We start from the raw sequence: 22,737 nt of genomic DNA, 5'->3' as shown, positions 1-22,737 counted from the left end.
TTGGTATATAAAAAGGAAGTACATATAATGGAGACAAATTTAAAATACCATTAGAAAACAAAAGGAGAAAGAGGAAAATCAATGATTTTCATATACCAAATAAGAGGATTTTACATAAAAGACTAAAATCAAATATTTTTCTTCTTAAGCCATTTTCCAGTTCTGCAGTGGCTCTACCTTTTATCTGAAATTGAACTAAAAATCAAACATAGCAGAACTGGAAATGCAAGGCCAAGTTACCAATCTTTTTCTATACTGTCACACAGGAAACTGGGTTCAATTGGTGGTCTCCTCCTCCCTGGATTGTAGGGGACTAGACTGCTGCGGAGGTTTCCTATTTAAAACTTAGAAGGAAGAGATTTTGCACTGCTCAGCAGCAAACACTTGGACCAAATTCCATCCTTTTTTTTTTTTTTTTTTTTTTTTAAAAAGCTGCATCAATAAAGGGCCTTGAGTAGGGAAAATATAGGTAAATCCTCATGGCTCCAGAGATCCACAACTCATACAGTAACAAAATCAATTTGAAATAGAAGAAAACACGGTATAGGAGTTGATTGAGCTGAAATAATTACATATTTATTCCAAGAATCTGTAAGTATTTCAACCCAGATAAATTTTATCAACTTGCATAAAGTGCATGAAAAGTTTTAACTGAATGTGTTTTTCCAAGAAGCTTAATATGATCTTTTAAGTTACATTTTCTCTACCTTTTGAAACTTTTAACTACCAATACTGAAATTCTATCAAACATCAGCCTAATTTCAAACCTTGCCCCAAGTCACAAGAGAACCAAGATCACTTTAAAAATTCCAAACGTAAGCTACATTTTTGTAAAAAAAAGAGAAAAAGAAAAGCAGGACTTAGCAGAAATTAAACAGCTGCTTTGTAGGTGGCTGACCAAAAAAACCTATTGGCTCACAATGGCTGAACAGCCGACATAACAAACAAAACGACCCAATCATGAAAAGGGTGTTGAAAATTAAGATGAACTCTGAACTCTTAATTTTCAATTTGGCATCAATGAAAAAAATCACTAGCAATCTCTCACTATCTCTTATGGAGGGAGTAACTAATCATATCAGGAACACGTGCTTACTTTTTTTGTCATTATTTAAAATAGTCCCACAACTTAGTTAAAATACATAGTTCTCACATTATCATCTTAATATCCCAAACCATATCCCACATGATCATTCTTGCCTGAGACAGCAGCACTCTACCAAACCTTCCAAAATAGCATTCCTGGTCACTCCCTCTGGCAGGGAGCTCTATGAAATGTTACTTTCTTTGACTACTAAGAATTGCTACATTAGATCATAAGTATGTCACTTCCTTCACCCTTTATCCTCCAGCCAGGCAAGGGATGCCAAGCATTGATTGGAATTCTCATTTTCTACAGAGTAGCACACAACATTATTGCTGGATCAATGAAATGGCCAATGTCAGAACCTTTTGTCTAACTTTTTATCCATCTGATACTTACCAATAAGCCATATTATCAGAAGATAGTCTATTCTCTCAAGTGCTGGCCCCATTGTATTCTTCTTATCCTCATTGTAGACCAGTGAATACAAGTTAAGTAACAGCAGGAATGTGAAATATGAAGCTCCATGAATAATAAACTTCATAAAAGGAGTGTGAATTATTCGACCTACTCGAGATTTAGGGGCTAATAAGTAACAGAGAGACAGAACTGGCCAAAAGATGCCAACTGTCAAAACAGTCAAAATCTTCTTACACGTGTGCTTGCGTCGGTAGCCTGCCATTTGTCCAAACCACACAGTGTTGAGAAACTGCTGGCAGTTAGACTGGGCAACAAACTGGGGAAAAAAACAAGCCCTGATTAAGGTAACCATTATTAAAAATCTATACTCAAGCCATTATAAGTCAGTTATAGATCATACGGTATTACACATTTTCTGCTAAGCAAGTAGAAATAATTATCTTGAAAGAATAACTTTTAAATGTTACTTTTTAAAATGTTAATATGGAGACAAAAGGAAAATATTAGTAAGATAATCACAAATATGAATTATTTTCACCTCCTTTCCCACCCACAAGTTTAGAACATGGATTCCACAGCACTAGTTTTTTTTATGGATATCAAGAATAGATCTCTTGAGAGGCCAGGATAACAGTAAGATTAAGAATGATTTAACTGTTTTTTTTTTTTTAATCATTTAGAAAACTGTTATACAGACCTAAAAGCCATGCCATTTTCCAAAACTTGCTGCTTCCTATGGGACTGATTCTGTGAGGTACTATGTGCCCCCAAAGTTCACTAACATCATTGTGTTGTGCATTGTGTTGTCTTTGCCATTAACAGGAATTAAGGACCCTCAATGCCTTACAGAATCAGGGCTAAAATGACCAAGTAATCCTATACCAGTCAGATCTACCTTTTAATTTTTATGGCTCTAATTCGGGAAAGAACTTAAGCTGTCACTTAAAGTTAACCTTGTTTTTAAGTGCTTTGCTAAATCAGGGCCCACACAAGCAGGAACTTTCAGTCTGAAATATTATGTAGATCAACGGATTTAAACAAAAATTCTGTTAGAAAAGTACATGTGTCAGAAACTGTTTGTATTTCAGTACAGTTTGAAGTTTAATTTCAAGATGAATAGAAAAAATAATTCCTCCTTCACAACCATAATAGTTCAGAAAGCCTATCATGAAAAATTCCCACTATAACAAACCTGCCAGCAATAAAATATTTATTTATGAGGGAGGGAGAGAGGGATGGATGGATCTTTTCTCATACCACACAGGAAAAAAAGATGCTATATTTCATCTAATCACAGTGGTAAAAAAGGTATGATCAAAAACTGAAGTGCATCTGAAATACTTTTTGTATGTTTGCTTAACAGTTATCTGTGACACATAATAGTCCAGTCTCTTGTGGGTTGTAATACTTTGGTCTAATTGTTGGGTTTAGGGTGCGAGTGCTGGGTGATGGTGGTGGCGGCATCTGATATACAGGAGGTCAGATCAGATTATTTGGTGTCCCTTCTGGCCTTAAACTCTATGACACTGTGGCTGTAAGTATGGCAAATTCACTCACTGTAGATAGTTTTGGGGTTGGTTTTTTTATACGACCTGTCAAATTTTTCTTACTTTGCCTATCTGTAAATTTTGATTGCCGTTGAAGGAAATATTGTTTAATCAGTTTGTGTGTGTACAGTGAAATCTATATTTACCGACAAAAAACTAATCCTTTCAAGCCTATCTATAATAAATTAATAGAGAAAGACCGAAATACCTCCTTTTGGTTATACTTGATAGCAAGTTTTAGGCGACTCAAATTCATCCTCTCTTCTAACAATCCTCGTTTGTCCACATGCTCATCACTAGCTGTATGGTTTAGGATAACTTCCAGCTCCCGTGAGTTCCGTGCCTGTGCAAGTAAATCTTTAGCAAAGGTTTTGCATTGCTGGGCTAGTTCCTCATAATCATTTCTAGAAAATACAAAAGTAGCAGATATTAATGTATCTCTGACTCAGACTTCAATATACACATTAATTATATCTCTTAATTGGGGGGATGGAAAGTTATGCTTAACAAAACTGAGTTATATGAATCTGTTATGTAAAATTAGGGCACAACAGCACTTTCTAAAGCCATTCACAGTGAAGTCAGATCTATGCAAGTTTCCAGTGTGACAATGGACTTCAATTCTGTGTGCACCATCCTTTGTATCCTAATCTTACGGATCTATGGAGGTGAAATTACTAAACAGAGCTGTAGTCTAATAATATTTGCCTTCTTTTTACTTGTAACTTAAGAGTTTCAATCTCCACAGGTTAAAATGTACACTTCCCAGTCTCCCTCACAAAAATTTACTAACAGTCACAATCTTCTTACGATAGTTCACGGCATGGGAAAAGGTTGACCATTTCTTATGTACGGTAATTTCTTATCTTATGATAATTCACAGCATGGGAAAAAGTTGAGCATTTCTTATGTAGGAATTTTTTAAAATCCCACCAGTTCACAGTTAAGTCTATTTGTTGGAACTGATTTATTAAATTCATAGAATTATAGATACAGAGAAAAAAAATCACACTTTCTGCTGGTCTCACCAGGGAATGTGATATACTTCAATACAAAAGTTATCTTCACATAAGAGCAAGAGTTGAACCCTCACTGAGAGAGAATAATGCCCAAACGAAGAAACTAGATTTAGGAAATTGATATTTTGCCTTGGACAAGAAAAGTATATCTACATGAGATTAGGAAATGATGGCTAAGATAGTTATCCCCTACATTTCTGCGACCCTTTTTAATTACAGGGAATATAAAGAAAGCAAGTTATAGTTTAATGGACGTGAACATGCAGAGAGAAAGCTAATAGAACTATAAGTGGATCTTTCAAATTATCATCTGATCCTTTATGAATACAATATTGAAGTATTTGTGTCTGAGGGAGATGGGGAGACAGGACAGAGAGAAACCTTGAAACAAAATTTTTAAATTGGTTCCATTTGTATCCTTGTTCAAAGATTTCACTTTTTTCCTTCAACCATTTTATTTTTTAAAAATTGTGACTAAGATACAACCACTGCATTTTTGTTGCAATACAGATACAGAGACTCAAGACTGTGTGCTCAGATAAGCATTTCTGAAGAGAATTAGGAAGAGCCATGTGACTCACGCAACAATTCAAATGTAAAGCTTAACCTCTTTTTACTACAGTATAACTTTTACAAAATTTCTGATGCGGTTATGACTAGCCATTCCAATGCATGAAAGATTTTTTTTTTTTTTTAATTACTTGAACTTTTTTTTTAAATGTACCTAATAATGGTAAATAAGTAGTTTTTTTCAGAGCAGCCTTGTATTTTAAAAATACACTGATGTGTTTAAAATAGTGGTTTAATGTATTATCCTTATAAAAAGGAATGTTTCTAAAGAGATCTCCATTTACAACAGAAAGCAAAAATTAGATACAAGTTAATCTATTATATCAGAAATATACTCCTACTACTGGTCGCAACATACACTGGAGGTTGTATTATTGAAGCATATCTCACAGCAGAATAGAGTATTAAGATATTGGGGCTGTAACTTCAGTATGAAAAGCAATGTCAGGGCAGAGCCTAAACTTGTTTAATCAGCTAAGACTACTACAATATTAAAAATAATATTGTGATTTTTTGGTGTGTCTTGATTTTTTAACTTCCACTTCCTCCCACAGATAGGCAATTAGCATCGCCAACTCTCCCAAATGTATAGTAAGGTGATTTTGGCCGCTGCTGCAGGAGTTCTCAGTTCCACATTTTCCTGCCCCCTCCCAATGCCAAATCAATTCTGTCCCCCAAGTTCCCACATCATATCAATTCTGTGCCCCCCATCTCAGATCTGCTCCTTCTGCAGCTCCAGGAGGTCTTCAGCGTCTTTACAGTTTTTCCTTATTAGAATAAGCCTGTGCTTTAAGTCTTAATGGTCTTATAAACTAACATCTAACAGCAGTTCTTTAGCTTGTATCATTTTATTCCCTTCTCTTTACAAAAGGCTAAATCCAACCTCTATATGAATACTTTAAATAGAAGTGGTAATTAACAGTTGCCAAATATTTTGAAATTTTTAACAGGAAAAAGCCTGCTTAGTTTAACACAAAATCATGTGGCTTGTTAGTTTATAATATAGACATGGCGGTTTTGGTATCAAAGATTTATTTATTTATTTATTTTTACATTTTAGTGTTCATATAGAGTAAGCAAAGAGAAAAAAAAACAAACCTGTTCAGACTCCGTGTGGATAAGTGCTGTATAGTGTGTACATGAACCCCAATCCTGACTTGCAGAATTCCTTGATATGTTAGTCCTGGCAAATTACACAATATGTTTGAGATATGAGTAAGCTAGAAATTGTGTGGGCTAGGAACTAAGTGTTGTGGTGTTCAACTAGTTTTTAATATCAATTCACTTCAAATTTCAACTCAGATCTGGGGAGGTGAAAAGCTGATGACACTAAACACACTCAAGTGTGGATCAAATGATTAAGGCTATGTGTACACTAGAGAGCTTACAGTGGCATCGATGTACCGATGAAGCTGCGCCGCTGTAAAATCTCTCATGGACTATTTAAACCTCTGAGCGACATAAATTTTGCTGACATAAATGGTAGTTTAAACATTGCCAAAACTTTTTCATTTTGCCATTCTGAGGCTGACACTGCTCAGCAATGTGTTCAAAATGTGTTTGATTATTCATCAGTCTTAATTCATTCCCCACCATTATTCTCAATCTGATTTTTTTAAATAGCTAACTACAGTGCTAAACAAACAAAAAAACCCACAAAAACATGAGCTATGTGGAAAACAAAATAGAGATAAAAGTAAGTTTGTATTTCTTTTCATTCCTACCTGAATTCAACTTCGACAAGACTTAGCTCTTTTAAGTCTGCACTAAGTTCAAAAGCTCTCAGGATTGGATCCTCCTCTGTCAACATTATTAAGGCAGGACTGGCCAAACAACGATAGATGTCAAGACGAAATCTGAGACGAAAGGTTCAGAGTAAGGCAACTTCTTAAGATGAAGCAGCTTCATTTGATTAGCATTTGCAAATCACAATATGTCTTGAAAGCTCAGAAAAGCTAAAACTAATTTAAAGAGAGATTACAGCCATAAAATCGGGGGTAGGGGTTCATAAATCTCACTAGGTAGGGTGCTCGCATCTACTTTGAAGTCAATTGCAAAAGGACAAAAGGAAATTAAAGTTCCATTTATACTCTCCCAGAGCATTTATGCCTGCTGATTTTTATTTTTATTTTAGGCCTAAAGACAACAAACTGGGTCACTTAGAGTTTTGAAGTGAGAAGCATTTAATGTGATGTGTCAAAGGAGGAAAAGATTTTGAGTCCAATTCTGTAGTCCTTCTTATATGCAGAACTCCCACTATTTTAAATGGAGTTTATATCATGGAAGGGCTGCAACACTGGCTCGCTCTCTTCTCCTCACTGCTATTCCAACCACAGTCAGTACAGCAGCAGAAGACATCAGTTAAAGTAATGCTTGTTCCAATCAGACAGCAGGACTGGTAAATGACATGAATTTCAAAGGTGCATGGTCACATAGCATTAATCATGACCCACAGAAAGAAAGTCAAAAGGAATGTATTAAATAGGACAGAGGCCTCAACTTTATTAAATGAATCTCAAAGCAATGGAGAACAGGAAGCAAAATGCCTCCATTTGGGTCCAGTATGGTAAAACTGTTGACAGTAACCAAGAGGGAAGGAAGACAACATCCTTATACCCCACCCTTGTTCGTGAGAGTACTCACTAGTGTGACTTAGCTTGTATGAGATTTAAGACCACCCTCATTCCAAACCAACCCAGGTTGATGCCAGTAGCCTTCTGGGTTCCATGCTCAATTTTTTACCCCAAGAGCATGTTGCCCATTCAGTCTAAATGCACTGGACACCAGCTGCAAGTTGCAACAAAGTTTTGGGTTTGTTTTTCCCTCCCTTTTAACTACCTTACCTAACTAGCCAGAACTCTGGGTTGCTATGAGGAAGGTTAAAAAAAAAAAAGACATGATCCTATCTTGTGTGGTGGGGGAATGATCAGGAAATACTCTTCATCTATGTAATGACCCGTAATTCTCATCCTGCTAATATCAGATTGTTGTAGTATGTAAAATAAGTATGAACTTTAAAGGAAAATTAATGGTCTGTAAGTACAATAAAAATAAACTTCATAATCCGTTGCATAAACATAGTCCAAGAAAGTTTTTAGTTACCAAGATTTCCATCAAAGATCTTTAAAAAGCAATGTAAAAATTATTTTGGAAACTAGAAGGATAAATTCCAATTTAAAAATATCTGTTGTTAATGGATCAAAAATCAATTTCTAACTATTTCCATTAGACAAGGAAATAAGTGTTTCACTTAAATGCAAAACAGATCAGCTAGAGAGGATGTAAACCTAGTTAAAAACTTTTTTAAAGACTAGAATATAAAATTAGTAAAAGTCTTTCCAACTCATGCTCTGCAACTGAGAATTTTAGGTTCCATCAACACTACAATTTTTACTTATTATATTGAACTAAACAGCAACCAGCAAAATGTTTAAAAAATAAATCACACGCTAATTTGTCATAAGATTTCAAAAGGTCAGAGCTTTGAGGATAATTTGCTCCACTGTGCTCTAGTCTTGAGTGTCATGAGAACAATAACGGAAAAAAAAAAAAATCTGTAAATGCGGTAACTTATAGTTAATACAATAGCTCTTTTAAATTATCATCACAATTAGAGTTTTACCTCATGTAATCCACATTGTATCTGCAAAGGAAGTGTCAGCAATTTCTATAAAGTCAGAATACCGAAGTCCAGAGAAAGTAGCAAATGTAGGTGTGTTAATCTCATTTACAGCACTGCTTTTCCCTTTGCAAAATGTATATGTAATTTCACAGTTCCAAAACATGTGCATCATACTTCCCACACCACCTTTACACTTCCACTCTGGAACAAAGTTGTCAAGTCAAATCTCAATAGTTCATTTCAGTTTCAGCTACATGTAACTATCTTAGGTATTTCTAAGGCTACGTCTACACTTTTGTCAGTCAGGGGTGTGGGAAAAAAAAAAAAAAAAAACCCACCCCACCCCGTCTGACAAAAGCAACAGTGTGGTCACTGCCGACATAGCTACCGTCGCTCATTGGGGTGGTTTAATTATGCGGTCATGAGAGAGCTCTCCTGCCAGCACAGAACAGCTACACAGGAGACCTTACAGTAGCACAGCTGCAGCAGTAGAGCTGTATCACTGTAAGGTCCATAGCGTAGACATAGCCTAAATCACTGATGTCTTGGGGTAGATTCTGATACTCTTACTTATACTGAAGTCAATGGGAATACTCGTGGAGTAAGGTACTACCCAATGTGGGTAAGGGTATCAGAATATTGCCCTTGGTATTTGAATGCCAATACCAGTGCTTTCAATTTAGTTTTGAGCCATTTAGACACACACGAGTTGCTCAAAATGTAAGACTGTAGCTACGGTCCACTTATACTACCTTTATGTGTGTGGGAATTATTCCATAAACGCTTCAAATATCTAATCATTTCCAGTCTTGAAGTATTTTGTTGAGTTTAATAAATAAAATTTGTGGTTTGAGTCAGCAAACTGCTTTTCCATTTGCACCCTTACATCATAATTACATAAAATGTAAAATACAAAATTCCATTTAATTTTACAAGTTTGGAATTTTAGTTCTCCATTTTCCAAAGTAAATTCCGATAATCTATTGCTTAGGCTTACAACCCTCCTTCTAGCATAAATTACAATTATTGATAGAAATTAGTTAACTTACTATATATGAATTTTTCTCTTTTTTCTTCATGAAATTAGTTAATAAAAATACTTTATTTTTATTTGCAAATTTTATTTCTATGGCTCCCGCACCCAAAAATCCCCAACACCTCACAAAAAGACATATTTAAAACAAATCTGAATAAACACCTTCAGGTCATAGAGGGAAACTGAAGGAAATCCCATTGACCTCCACTAAGGCATACCAGCTCAATCTATCCCCTAATAAACATATAAGATAAAATACACCTCTAAACCCCAATTTAAAGAGAGACATGTCAAACCTGACTCTGAATGATGCCATAGATATATGTAGTTTGGTATACCTTGAGGATTTTTTGTTATTACCAAGATCTGATATTTCTGACCTGGAGTGCCGTAGGCTATCTTTTTTGTTCTTTGCCGTGCACAAGGTGCATTCACAGCCAACAGCGTGAGGTTTGGGTAGAGATATATCCTGTTTTAACAGCATAGTAAGGATCTCATAGTTGTTACGATGAGCAGCTAGAATGACAGGTGCTACATCCATAGTCGTTGAGTACTCTGGGTTCTGAATACGCTCCATAAGTTTCTGAAATAACATTTAGACAAGTGTTTTAGATTATCACATGCAACTTTATTAAAACGTTTATCTATAAAAGTTAGTGTACAACATGATTGATCAACATAGGCCACAGTGAACTTCTGATTAAAATATTCCCCCCACCAATAATCTTGATTTCACAAATTTGTAAGCTATCTAAATACTGGAAATTGCCTGCCTTCTACAGATACAATTACACTATTGTCTCATTTCAGTTCTCAGAGGACAAATATTCACATTAATTATGGTCAGCAAAAAGGACAGTCTTCATGAAGACTGAACCCTCACATTACCAGAAACTGTCCCTCAATTAGGGTTAAAGAACATTAACAGAGCTGTGTGGAAAGACTACTCAGCTGCTCCTCACATTGCACCTGTTCTGAGGATAAAGAAAGAACTTTTAGTCTTTAGGGCAATAATTTTGGTGCCTTTCACCTATACAAAATTCATATGAGCAATGAAAAATAAACATTTAATTTTTGCAACCTGCATTACTTGGAGAGACCTAGATGGAAACAGCAGCATTTTCCCCCACGTATTGTAAAGGAGTTCTCTCTATATGTTCCATTACTTCTCTGATAAAATTCTATATGTCCATACTCAAGTCTTTTTTTTTTTTTTTTAAATTCATTTACTTTAAAATCGGAGCTCACCCCTTCTATAATGTAATTCCCACTTAAAGAAAAGTTTACTTTCTTGATTTCCTCAACATACTGTGAGAAACATGAGACAATGACTTTAGCAAAATAAGAGTCCTTCAGAACTTTGGGGAATCCTGGCTGCTGAGGAAGAAATAATTTATAATTCATAACAAAAGCAGGTGGTCAGTATCACAAATTTTTTTTCTTCGTGAGTTGGAGAAGATAATGTTCACGCTCCATTCACTCATGACTTTGCTTCATTCTGCAATTTGTGAGGCAGTCATCCCTAACACAAAATAAAATACGCAATTCATAACCCACCCACAGGCAATCTCTCTTGAATTCTGCTTTGTACTGTACCAACATGGAATACTCAGAGCTATATATATTGTAAGGAATACTACATTGAAAGGGAACAGTGTTAAGGTTAAATGAAATCCACTTATATATTCATGAGCCATTTACATACAAAAATTCAACCATTTTGTAGCTCTGAGAGAGACAGCCTGGTACAATACGTAAGAACCCCAACTGTTTTCTTTTAAGACCCCTATTTCATTGTCTCTCTTCCTTTTTTATTTCCTCTTGGAAGAAAACTTAAAAGATTAAAAACATTTTCCACATGGAAATGTCAGAATGAGAATCTTGTTATGAGGAAAGAAAATTGTTAAAAGTTGCCCATAGAAAAATATAATTCAGTATCTTTTTTTTTTTTTTTTTTTAATTTTCATTAATAAATTCGTGTTTTTTTCTTGGGTGAATTTTTTTGTGTGCCAATTCCAGTATTCAGGTGCAGAAAAGCTATACACAACTGATTTGTAATGTGCACGTGTACACACGCACACTCACCTCACTCACTCCTGCAGCATTACAGACATGCTTACTCACTACAAGGTTTTTCCACTCAGTAAAACTTTTTAAAGCACCTTGATATTTAATGATTGTAAGGAAGGATCTCAAATTATTAGTTTTAAATGAAGGTAGAAATTTCAGATGAATCTTAAGTTCAGTGAAGTTTTACCCAAAATATACGGTTTTTTGTCAGTCAGACCTGCCAATAATTTGTACTACAACAAGGATTTACGAGCACTGATTTTTTTCTTTTCATGTATGTATTATGATAGTTATCACTAACTTTAAATTAAGAGTGTAAATATACTATTCAAATCAAGATCTTTATATGAAGATCTGCAGCTGTAACAGGACAGAATTTAGACCTTAGTCTTCAGTTAATTTTTTACAGTCTCTTAGCCTTAGAGGATATTTTTTTTAATTTCTGGTGTACCGACTAAAATTAACAAGAATTAAGAGTACTAACTACAATAGTTGGTCTTGAGGATCGTTTTGGTCGATGATTAAGTAATATATCAACAGCTCCCACCACTTCTGAGTCAATCGCCACCAAAAGTGCATCTGTTGACTGAAGAGAGAAAATAGGAGGTTAAATCCGAAGCAACAGTAAAATAGATAGTATGCAAAAAAAAAAAAAAAAAAAAGTAGAATTTTGAAGTTAATGTAAACAGCAAATGGTGTACTCAACTACATAAAGAACTACAGAGATTTTTTTTTAAGAGACTGCCATAAAATGATGAAGATGCTAAAGAAAAATCACTACAATTATAGGCAGATATAAGAAATATGCAGGAGCAGATTAAATTCATTTTAGAATAAAAGTGATCTTAAAAACACCATAATGGAAGATAGATAGAAAACTAATACAAACAAGCTTCTCCTGCACTACTATTCTCCAGGGCCAAACCTGCAATCCTTGTTAATCTAAGCAAAGACACCGTAGCTCGAAGTCAGTACTAAATCCATAGGAGTGTGTCCCACTAAAACAATGCATAATCTGCAGCATTAAACAACATTATCCATCCACACTACCATGTATAGGGTGAAGATTCAAATCTTTGGGTCATTCTGTGAGTTAACATGGCGCTATGACAGTTTTGTTCCACTGCAAGAGTGACCAACAATGATCTGAAAAGGAAAGTGATCCTCCTCAACAAACTTCACCCCTAGGTCCTGGAAACAAGATATAATTTAAAGAAATGTGAGAGAAGGACCAACGTTGAGGGCTATTTAAAATGCCTATGTTGTATCCTGTCTGGGATGAGGGAAAAAGAGACACAAACCATTCAAGAAGGATCAAGGAAGAGTCTCTGGCTCCTTGCTGTTTTAGCAACACAAAATATAATTCCTACCTGGAATATCTCTACTTGGCGTGGTACAACTGTAGACGATCTCAGAGAACCATAATCAAGAATGAAGCTGTACAGGGTTGTACACTGATCCTTAACTACAGTAACTCCCCACTTAAAGTCCTCTTGCTTAACGTTGTTTCGATCTTATGTCCCTGCTCAATTACAGAACATGTTCTATTTAAAGTTGTGCAATGCTTCGCTATAACGTTATTTGGCTGCCTGCTTTGTCCACAGCTGGCAGCCCCCCATTAGCTCCCCTACATCCCCCCCACAGAGCCTCCCACCCACCGGTAGACCCTGTGGATCAGCGCCCTTCCCCTTCTCCCCCTGCCTCCTGCCCGCGGCAATCAGCTGGCTTGCAGCGTTCAGGAGGGAGGGGAAAGGACTCGGTGCGCAGGCTCCCCCTCCCTCCCGAACGCCGCAAGCCAGCTGATTGCCACAGGCAGGACGTAGGGGAAGGAGGGGGAAGCTTGCGTGCCGAGTCCTCGCTCCTCCCCCCTCCCTCCTTCCCCCTGAACGTCGCAAGCCAGCTGACTGCCACGACCAGGAGGGAGGGGGGAGAAGCGAGAATGCGGCGCACCTCCCCCCCTTGCCTCCTGCCCGCAGCAATCAGCTGGCTTGCGGTGTTCAGGAGGCAGGGGAGGGAGGGAGAGCCTGTGCACCGTGTCCTCGCTCCTCCCCCCTCCCTCCTGAACGCTGCAAGCCAGCAGGAGGCAGTGGAGGGAGGGGGGAGGAGCAAGGACGTGGCATGCGAAGTAAAGGGGGGGGAGAAGAGGCGGGTTAAGGGTGGAGGCTTGGGGGAAGAGGTGGGGTGGGCGGGCCGAGGGTTGAGCTCCCTGCCCCTGGTGCTTGCAGAGTAGGGGAAGCTGCCGCTGCTGCTGAGCAACGTGCTTCTCCTAGACTACAGCACCTTCAGCCTCCTTGCCTGCCTCATTGTCTCCAGTGCCAGTGGGCTGTGCCTGTGTGGGGTAAGGCGGAGGCACCTCCCAACTATAGTACTATACTGTACTGTATGGCAAAAAAAAATTTCCCTGGAACCTAACTCCTCCATTTACATTCATTCTTATGAGGAAATTGGATTCGCTTAACATCGTTTCACTTAAAGTCGCATTTTTCAGGAACATAACTACAACGTTAAGTGAGAAGTTACTGTATTCTGTTGCTTTGTAACTCTTCCCCCAGCCTCCACCATTTTTCAGCTTTACTGCTGATCAATCATAAATTTTAATAGCGATCATCTTTAGTTAAGCCAACCTTCCAAAATTCCATTAGCCTGCATGGAGCAAATAATTATTTTGAAAGTGGGAGTAAAATATCAGTTTCTCTACATTACCATCATGGTAAAGGTGAGAGGGTAAGTTCTGTCTGGGCTGGTAACTTTTCATGAGGCTTTTGCAAGGCTAAGTTAAACCACCTTTTATTTTTCACTTTACATTGTTCTTTGTAAACTTTACATTTTTGTTTAAAAACAAGGGGGAAGTTAGAATAGAAACTTGTCCCCTCTTAGCAGCAGGGGAAACAGCATCTTATCAAGGAAAGCTTGGTAGGCAGGACATGCTTCCACTGCCTGAAAGACAGTTAGAGAAAGCAGGCTTGGAGGGAGAGCTAGCCATCATCACAATCACATGAACAACCTGAGAGCAAAGAAGAATTGAGGGATGGCAAGAGATTCAGACAGAAAGCTTGTAAGTCAAAACTAAATATTCACAGGTAGATGCACTTTCATTATTCCACTGGATTAAAATCCCTGTCAGTCAGAGATCTACATTGAACCTTAGGGCTTGTCTTCACTACCCGCCCGGATCGGTGGGTAGAAATCCATCTCTTGGGGATCAATTTATCGCGTCTCGTCGGGACGCGATAATCGATCCTCGAATCGATGCGTGTACTCCACCAGCCCAGGTAGGAGTAAGCGCCGTCAACAGGGGAGCCGCGGCGGTCGATTTGCCGCCGTCCTCACAGCGGGGTAAGTCGGATCAGATACGTCGAATTCAGCTACACTATTCCCGTAGCTGAATTTGCGTATCTGAAATCGATCCCCCCCTGTAGTGTAGACGTAGCCTCATTCTAACCGTAGTGTGGAAAAGAAGCAACATTCTGCAATTCTGAAATGAAACAGGAAAAAAAAACTGTACTACTTCTTATATCATAATTAACTTTTAAGATCATGTAAAATGTAATTACACCTCTACCCCGATATAACGCGATCCGATATAACATGAATTTGGATATAAGGCAGTAAAGCAGTGCTCCAGGGGGGGCAGGGCCGCGCACTCCGGCAGATCAAAGCAAGTTCGATAGAACGCAGTTTCACCTATAATGCGGTAAGATTTTTTGGCTCCCGAGGACAGCGTTATATCGGGGTAGAGGTGTATTTAAGAATACACTGTACCTGAACTCTGAACTACAGAAATGTATGCTTGCTTTAGACTAGAGCTAAGATACTTGAAAAGAATATTTAATGTTCTAACTTCAATCTTCATCCATCCTAAAAGTTGTTATAATCTAGTGGCAAAGTGATATTTGCATTCTAAATATTTTAAGAATTTACAATTCCATTGCAGAATATTAAAAAGTAGTCAGTAATTTGTTTGGGGAACAACATGTGTACTTGCTCTGCAGCGCAAATAACCAAATTATTTCCAGAGCTCTACTGACATCACTGAAGATGATGATGCACTAACATGAAAATAAACAAATTTCCCAAGTTTATTTAAGCTTCACTAGAAACATGAGGTAGGCATGGAGGGGGGAAATATTCAGTGTTTACCAACTGAAAAAGGACAAAATTGATAACATTTTTCTTACAGGTTCTGAAAAGACAACAGAAAACAACAAGGACAATAATGAGTGTGTAGTGGTTCTGTACCTGACAGCCATAATCCAAAAGAAGCTGTAATATGTCCAAGTTTTCATTTTCAATGGTAATGGTTATAGCATTTCTCCCAAGCACATCCACACAATTTATATTCATGTCACCTGAGCTGTTCTGCTCCAAGAGTTTCTTAACCATGTAATAGTCACCTAAAAAAGCAACGTATGAATATGTCTTAGTATTTTGGATTCATTTTTACTGGTATATATTCTGACATTTAAATAAAACATAATACTTTTATCAATTAGAATAAAATGCAAAGCATATGCTCATTGTAAAATTTAAGATGTCATTAAATATGAAATACTCTACCAGTAATCCATGACATCTGACCAAAAATATTTAACATAAAAGGCTGCTAGGCAGCCAAACTAGAAACGGGTTATTCACATTAGATGTGATATTAAACAACACAATTAAGTCACTCTTCCCCACCCCTCATAAATCCCAACTCAGGAAAGCATTTAAGCACATGCTTAGATCTATCTCTATTCAGGAAAGTATTAAGTGTCTGCTTATGTCATAGAATCATAGAATATCAGGGCTGGAAGGGACCTCAGGAGGTCATCTAGTCCAACCCCCTGCTCAAAGCAGGACCAATTCCCAACTAAATCATCCCAGCCAGTGCTTTGTCAAGCCAGGCCTTAAAAACCTCCAAGGAAGGAGACTCCACCACCTCCCTAGGTAACGCATTCCAGTGCTTCACCACCCTCCTAGTGAAATAGTGTTTCCTAATATCCAACCTAGACCTCCCCCACTGCAACTTGAGACCATTGCTCCTTGTTCTGTCCCACCAGTACAAACTCATGTATAAGTGCTTTTCAATAATCAGGGCAATGATGCCTATGTACTGTATGAGAACAAAGAGGAGCCAAATCAGAGTTTGTCTCTTTTTCAATGCTATTATTTAAATGGCTCTTTTCTAATTTGACTCTTATTTGTCAGTGTTACAAGTTTTTAATTATAAAAAGGGGGACACTCAGATTATGATGCAGCATTATTGAACCCACTCACCCCTGATTCACACAGGAGGAAGAAACCAGAGAGAAGTAATACAGAACTTCCCCTGGGACTCAGCGATCCATGTTATAGGACAGGAAGCAAATTATTACGTGCAGGGGGCCTCCACAAGGTGCAACACACAGGAAAGTATGGTCCCTGCCTGGAACTGATTACAAGCCATAAGAAGTCTCCCGCTTTCCCTCGTCTCTACTTTTATTGCCTTTTATGTCCTTTATATTTCCCTGTGTGTAAAAGTTCATATGATGGATAGTTGTCTCCTCTGCCTGCTAACTTCCGCTGTGGTACCCGGGCTTCTTTCATTGTGTTCTAATGTAAACATCCAATAACAATTCAATGGGCAAAAAAAGGTCTCCGGCTAAAGAGGCGCTTTGTGCAGCCTGCGCTGCGAGGAGACCTTTGACCACAGCCCTAACCTAATTATACCTGAAATCCCACTGGGAGAAAAGGGATTGCGGGGCCTGAGCCCGACTCCCCTCCGGGCCGGCTCCCCGCCCAGCGCAGCTCCCGGCGGGCAGAGACCCGGGGCAGGCCACCTCCGGCCCCCGAAGAGGGGCGGAGTCCCGCCCCCGTGACACACGACCCCGATAGCGGCCTTGGGGCGGGCGGCGGCCGCACCTTTGTCGCAGGCCAGCAGGAAGAGCTTCTCGTCCAGGGTGGTCTCCTCCTTCACCTGCCTCACGTCCTTCAGCGCCAGCAGCTTGTTGGGGGAGGCCGAGGCGGACGGGTCCGCGCTCTGGTACAGGGCGGCCATGGCGCCGGCTCCGCCAGGCCCATCGGGGTGCGGGGGGCCCGGACCAGTCAGCCCCGGGGTTCCCCACGCAGTGGACCGCCGGCAGCCGCCTCGCACCGGGACAACGGTGCCGTAAGCCCGATACTGTCAACACTGAGCAGGGCGGGGAGCGACCTCTCGCCCCGCTGGCTGCGCAGGCGCGGATGGGAGCCACGAGCTCCGGAGGGGCTGGGCCTGGCTGGAGGACGCGGGGCGGGACCCGGGACTCCGGGAGGCCAGACTCCGATGCCTCAGGCTGTGGCAGCTGCTTCTCCCCTTCCCTCCGCTCAGCGGCGCTGGCCGCCCGGGGAGCCTGCCCCCGCCTTCCCGCCAGGTGCATTAACGGCCCCGCGCCATGGCCGTTCTCCTTGTTTTCCTAAGCCCCCCCTCCTCCTCATCTCGTTGTTCCTTCTGAGCCCCTTTCCCCCCCCTTGTTCCCAGGGGTGTCCCTTGCTCTGGGGCAACGGGGGCAGGTTTTATCCAGCCTGAGAGGCGGCCTCAATGCTGGGGTAGCACTGATGATGGTGTTAGTTATTGCTATCTCACAATTTTATCATGAGTCTTATGTGGTGATTTTCTTCACCCTGCCCCCCCCCCCCAAGAAGTCACGTGATTTCATGAGACGCTCAGCTTTCATTTTAAAAAACAGTATATTTTTAGCCCTCATGGTTGTGGAGAAAACATGAGTCCTAAAAGCACTTCAAAAAAGAACTTTAAAATGTGGGGGGATTTTTTAATGCACACTCTGTCCATGGCGCAAGACTGCCTTCCTCCCTTTGTATCAGAGGGGTAGCCTCTGCTATGTACATTGGCCAAACTGGACAGTCCCTACGTAAAAGGATAAATGGACACAAATCAGATATTAGGAATAGCAATATACAAAAACCTGTAGGAGAACACTTCAGTCTCCCTGGACACACAATAGCAGATTTAAAGGTAGCCATCCTGCAGCAAAAAAACTTCAGGACCAGACTTCAAAGAGAAACTGCTGCGCTTCAGTTCATCTGCAAATTTGACACCATCAGCTCAGGATTAAACAAAGACTGTGAATGGCGAGCCAACTACAAAAGCAGTTTCTCCTCCCTTGGTGTTCACACCTCAACTGCTAGAAGAGGGCCTCATCCTCCCTGATTGAACTAACCTCGTTATCTCTAGCCTGACTCACTCTTGCTTGCATATTTATACCTGCCTCTGAAAATTTCCACTACATGCATCTGACGAAGTGGGTATTCACCCACGAAAGCTCATGCTCCAATACGTCTGTAAGTCTATAAGGTGCCACAGGACTCTTTGCTGCTTTTCCTCCCTTTGATCACGCATCTGAGCAGAATTCCTCTGGGCTGACTCCACTGGCTCCTTAGATCCCTTTGAGGAGCAGTGGGTGCTGTCTGGGGTTCTCTGCTCAGCATAGGCATTGACTCTGTGGGTGCTCCAGCCCTGGAGGCTCAGAGCACCCATGGAAAAAAATTAGTGGGTGCTTAGCACCCACTGGCAGCCAGCTCTCCGCTAGCGCCTCCTATCTGCCTTTGGCCCTACCAATCAACTCCTCCCCTGCTCCCGGATCAGCTGTTCCCAGGTGTGCAGGAGGCAAGGGGCGGGAAAGGGAGGAGCTGGGACTGGTATGCCTGGGGGAGGGAGCGGAACTGGGTGGGAAGAAGCTGGGATGGTGTGGGGAGGGGGCTTGGGCGGAACAGGGGTGGGAAGAAACAGGGTGGGGGTTTGGGGAAAGAGGCCTGGTGGGGCGGGGCCTGGGGTGGAGTGAGGCTCGAGCACCCCCAGGGCCCGGAGGAAGCCAGTGCCTGTGCAGCACGGTGTCCCCCTCAGGTTCCCTACACTTTGGTTCCTATTTTCTAATTAATTGACCTCCGGAATCATTTAAGCCCCAGGTTCAGTTGCTCCTCCCCTTAGGCTGGAGGATGGACCTTCAGGCACTCCCAGATATCAATAGGTAGTTATCCCTAGAAATCATGTTCACAACAATCAGAGTAACTCTGCACACCTGGGAGTGAGCCATGCAGGACTGTCATGTTTTTTCTAGTGTGACAGTTTAGCAATAGTTTATAACAGACAGTGGGGCATACAGAGCAACCCGTTGTCAGAGAAGCCTGGTCAGAAAAATACTTTTTTCACTTTTGAAGCTGTGTATCTCAGGAAGAAGGATAATGGTATTGTAGAGCATTAGTTCCTGTAGTATGGAGGCTGAGCAAAAAAGACTTAGATTCAATCTATCTTAAATAAAGACTTCCAGTCATGAACTAACTTGTCTCCAGAACCATGCTAAGTGCATCAAATCTTGTGTCAGAAGATTCAGTTCCCTGGCCATGGGTTGGATGTCTTCTAATGCAACTGAGGATAGAAATAATAATAGAATAATATTGGCAAATATTAACAGCTTTATTATGGTCCAGGTGGGCATTGCCCCTATGAATCACCAAGCAAAGAAAGGCTCTGTAACCCATCACTAATCCTCTGACAGCCATTCAGTATCACCTTATATAATATCATCTAGTTTGAGGTGTCCTCTTTGTGTCAGTATGCTGTGTCAGATATTAGATTACTAATATTTAGTCTAATCCTGTTTGTTCATTGTTCCTGTATCTTGCTTTTAGTTGCTTTTATTGTTTTCATGTTTTGGGAGACAATGTGGCTGTTTTTACTTTTTTTTCACTCCACAATTAGTAGGTATTTAGTTGAGTATTCTGCCTTATTTGGCTGCTTTTAAAATAATTTTATTAAATATTGAAGTACCATAAGTGTTTGGCTAACATTTATAGGTACAGACAAAGGAATACAAATGCTCATTTCCAAAATCATAATCAAATAACTATTAGTCTTTCTCCGTGCAGAAGATACTGCAATGTGTTGTTTTTTGTATGTTTCCAGGAAGAATTTCTTGCAATCAAGGCACCCTTTCTATGACATTGATCTTCTCTGACAGAAAAATAGATATACACGTGTTCATTTAAAATAAAATTCCAAAAGAAAATGCAGTACATATAAGCTGAGTCCCCAAACTGGACTGGCCAGCTCTCTTTATTGCTTTCTGATACAACAATTTATGAAAGTTCAGATATTTACTCCAGCTGCAAGGGTTAATATAAACACAGATCTTCCAGTAATGTCCATGGTACACATTTGCCTTACTATTTAGTGTTATTCTTCACTTTGATGAAAGTTTGTTGTTTTGTAAAAAAACAATCTGATACATTTAGGTGTTTACTCCCATATGAAAGATTCAACAACATTATGAATAACATCACTAAATTCTAGACAATATGGTGATCACAGGTTCAAACTAGCTTCAATAAAGTCAGTGGCAAGACTCTCATTGACTTCAGCAGGAATTGGATCAGGCCTTCAGAGAATAGGGCAATGATGCTGATCCTTGTTCAGTTTAGGGAAAATATAACAGTGTTCAAATGGACTTTCACACAGCTATGACTACACGTAAACAACACCCACAAAAATATATATTCACAGAAGATCCTGAAATAACATATTTTAAAAGCTGCTGATCCTTTTCACTCTATGAAAACAGTATGAATCAGGCTTGATTTACAAGATTTTTTTTAAAAGCAATACAAGAATGTAACCTTAATTCGGTAATGAACATATTCTGATAGAACTATTAACGCATAAATAATTCATGTAACATGAAATTGTTTGAATGAAACCTTCACTAGTATAAACAAGTTATTAAAATGTAATTAATGAATATATATCCATACTTGCACATACAAATTTATCTCTGTTTTTATATCTACTAAACTTCAGAATCTTGTAAACTGTGAGGCATTTATCGTGTTTAACATGGCAGAAACTTTTATTAAATGTCTTAATTATTTTATTTTGTTCAGTCCTCTTCCCATCAAGCACGCAAACACTGTCATAACCATTTTTGGCTTCACTTCTACTAGATCATCTGGCAGTGCATAAATACGAGCACCAATCTTTCGAGCAACTGAAATGGCATATCTTGAAAAAACAAGAGAGAAAATAATATTATTTTACTAGTATCTATTCCCTATGTTTTGAGACATACCATAACTATTAACACATTTTGATAAAAAGGTAAAATATACACATCCAGTCAATATTTCAATGTTGGGGAAATTAATGTAATTGACTGAACGAAAATAAGTATTAACAGAGACATTTATTTTGCTTGAATCTACTGGAGCATTTATTTTTCTTAACTATTAGGAGCTATGTCAGACTATTAATATAAGAACTTCAGTGGAGTTGCCAGTTTACAGCAGCAGTGAATTTGGCTTGGTATTTTCAATATGCTAGAAAAAATGTCTAGAAATTTTACCATTTAAAATGTAATTTATCCATATTTAAAAAACAAATGTAGGTGAATATAATTCTCTTTTGATGTATCAGTAATTCAGAAGCTTGATTTCTGTGCAAGAAAATATAAAATATGATTTAAACACTTACTTAGCATTATTCAATTTGTCTTGTTCAGAAAGATCTTCTCTCTTGACCATTTCTTGACGAATTGCTTTTGGTGCAATGGCATCTATTAAATCTAGTACAGGTAAACTAGTGCTAATAGATTTGTCCTAAAAGAAAGAGTTAATGAATTAATTAATATTAATCAATAGGTTTCCTTTAATTCTCCTAGTAGTATTTTTATAATGCAAACTAAAAATTTATGGCAACCTAATTTTTTTTTAAAGATAGCATCATACTTTATTCTTCTACTTTATTTTCTCTTTTTACTACTTAAAGGCCCAATCCTGCTTTCCTTGTCTGTGGAAAACTTACAGTAAAGTCAGCAGGAGTTTTCAAAGATCAGGTTAATAATCCATATAGTTTCTCTCTTTCAGAACTGGTACTGCTAAACAAATATGAACAGTTTGCTTCATTTAGTGACACCAGTATTGTTATTAACAGCAGTGACTGATCTTTTAGATTGTAAGATCTTCAAAACAGCCATGGTTTTAATTTTTATGGGCACATTGTTGATGCTAAAAAAACTAAATTTCTTTTTCCTAGTTAATAATCCTTAGTTAGTTCATTACAGAATTGGCCACAAGCAATGTCTTTGGTGTGAACTTTGAGGTACAAATTGACCTGGGGTAAGTGACTGGTCTCTTGGGACTTAAAGCAAACTGAATCTTTTGTGATCTTTGCTGTATAGCAACCAAGTTCAGCTTGCCTGGGTGGCAAGATAGACTGGAATATCCAAGAGGACTGTCTGTGACTCCATGGTTAGACTGTTATAGTGCTTCAGGAGTTCACATTTGTTACTGGGTTGGTGAAATCTAATTACAAAACATATAACCCATTTGGGGTCTCTGCACAGCTTTCTTGACAGTCTGTC

The 22,737-nt window shown here is 39.1% G+C and overlaps 2 protein-coding genes across 4 annotated transcripts in view; both read right to left on the bottom strand.

Moving 5' to 3' along the window:
* TRPC1 (transient receptor potential cation channel subfamily C member 1) overlaps positions 1–17,562 on the bottom strand; it is a 37,219-nt gene extending 19,657 nt beyond the window's left edge. The window contains exons 1-7 of the mRNA XM_024211125.2: positions 17,252–17,562; positions 15,608–15,762; positions 11,853–11,954; positions 9,679–9,881; positions 6,365–6,496; positions 3,260–3,455; positions 1,484–1,820 (exon numbers count right to left, since the gene is read on the bottom strand). Coding sequence (XP_024066893.1) covers positions 1,484–1,820; positions 3,260–3,455; positions 6,365–6,496; positions 9,679–9,881; positions 11,853–11,954; positions 15,608–15,762; positions 17,252–17,387 — 1,261 coding nt within the window. The 5' untranslated portion in view covers positions 17,388–17,562. The remainder of the gene's footprint in view (positions 1–1,483; positions 1,821–3,259; positions 3,456–6,364; positions 6,497–9,678; positions 9,882–11,852; positions 11,955–15,607; positions 15,763–17,251) is intronic.
* A 3,540-nt stretch (positions 17,563–21,102) lies between these two features.
* Positions 21,103–22,737, bottom strand: part of PLS1 (plastin 1) — a 75,897-nt gene continuing 74,262 nt past the window's right edge. For all 3 annotated transcript variants that reach the window (XM_026650187.2, XM_026650188.2, XM_026650189.2), the window contains 2 exons: positions 21,849–21,973; positions 21,103–21,380 (listed from right to left, as the gene is read on the bottom strand). In XM_026650187.2, coding sequence (XP_026505972.1) covers positions 21,245–21,380; positions 21,849–21,973 — 261 coding nt within the window. In that variant the 3' untranslated portion in view covers positions 21,103–21,244. The remainder of the gene's footprint in view (positions 21,381–21,848; positions 21,974–22,737) is intronic.

The sequence above is a fragment of the Terrapene carolina genome, unplaced genomic scaffold (genome assembly GCF_002925995.2).
Source record: "Terrapene carolina triunguis isolate 2854851 unplaced genomic scaffold, T_m_triunguis-2.0 Scaffold88, whole genome shotgun sequence".
Lineage (NCBI taxonomy): Eukaryota > Metazoa > Chordata > Testudines > Emydidae > Terrapene > Terrapene triunguis.
This window is presented reverse-complemented; position numbering and strand designations above follow the sequence as displayed.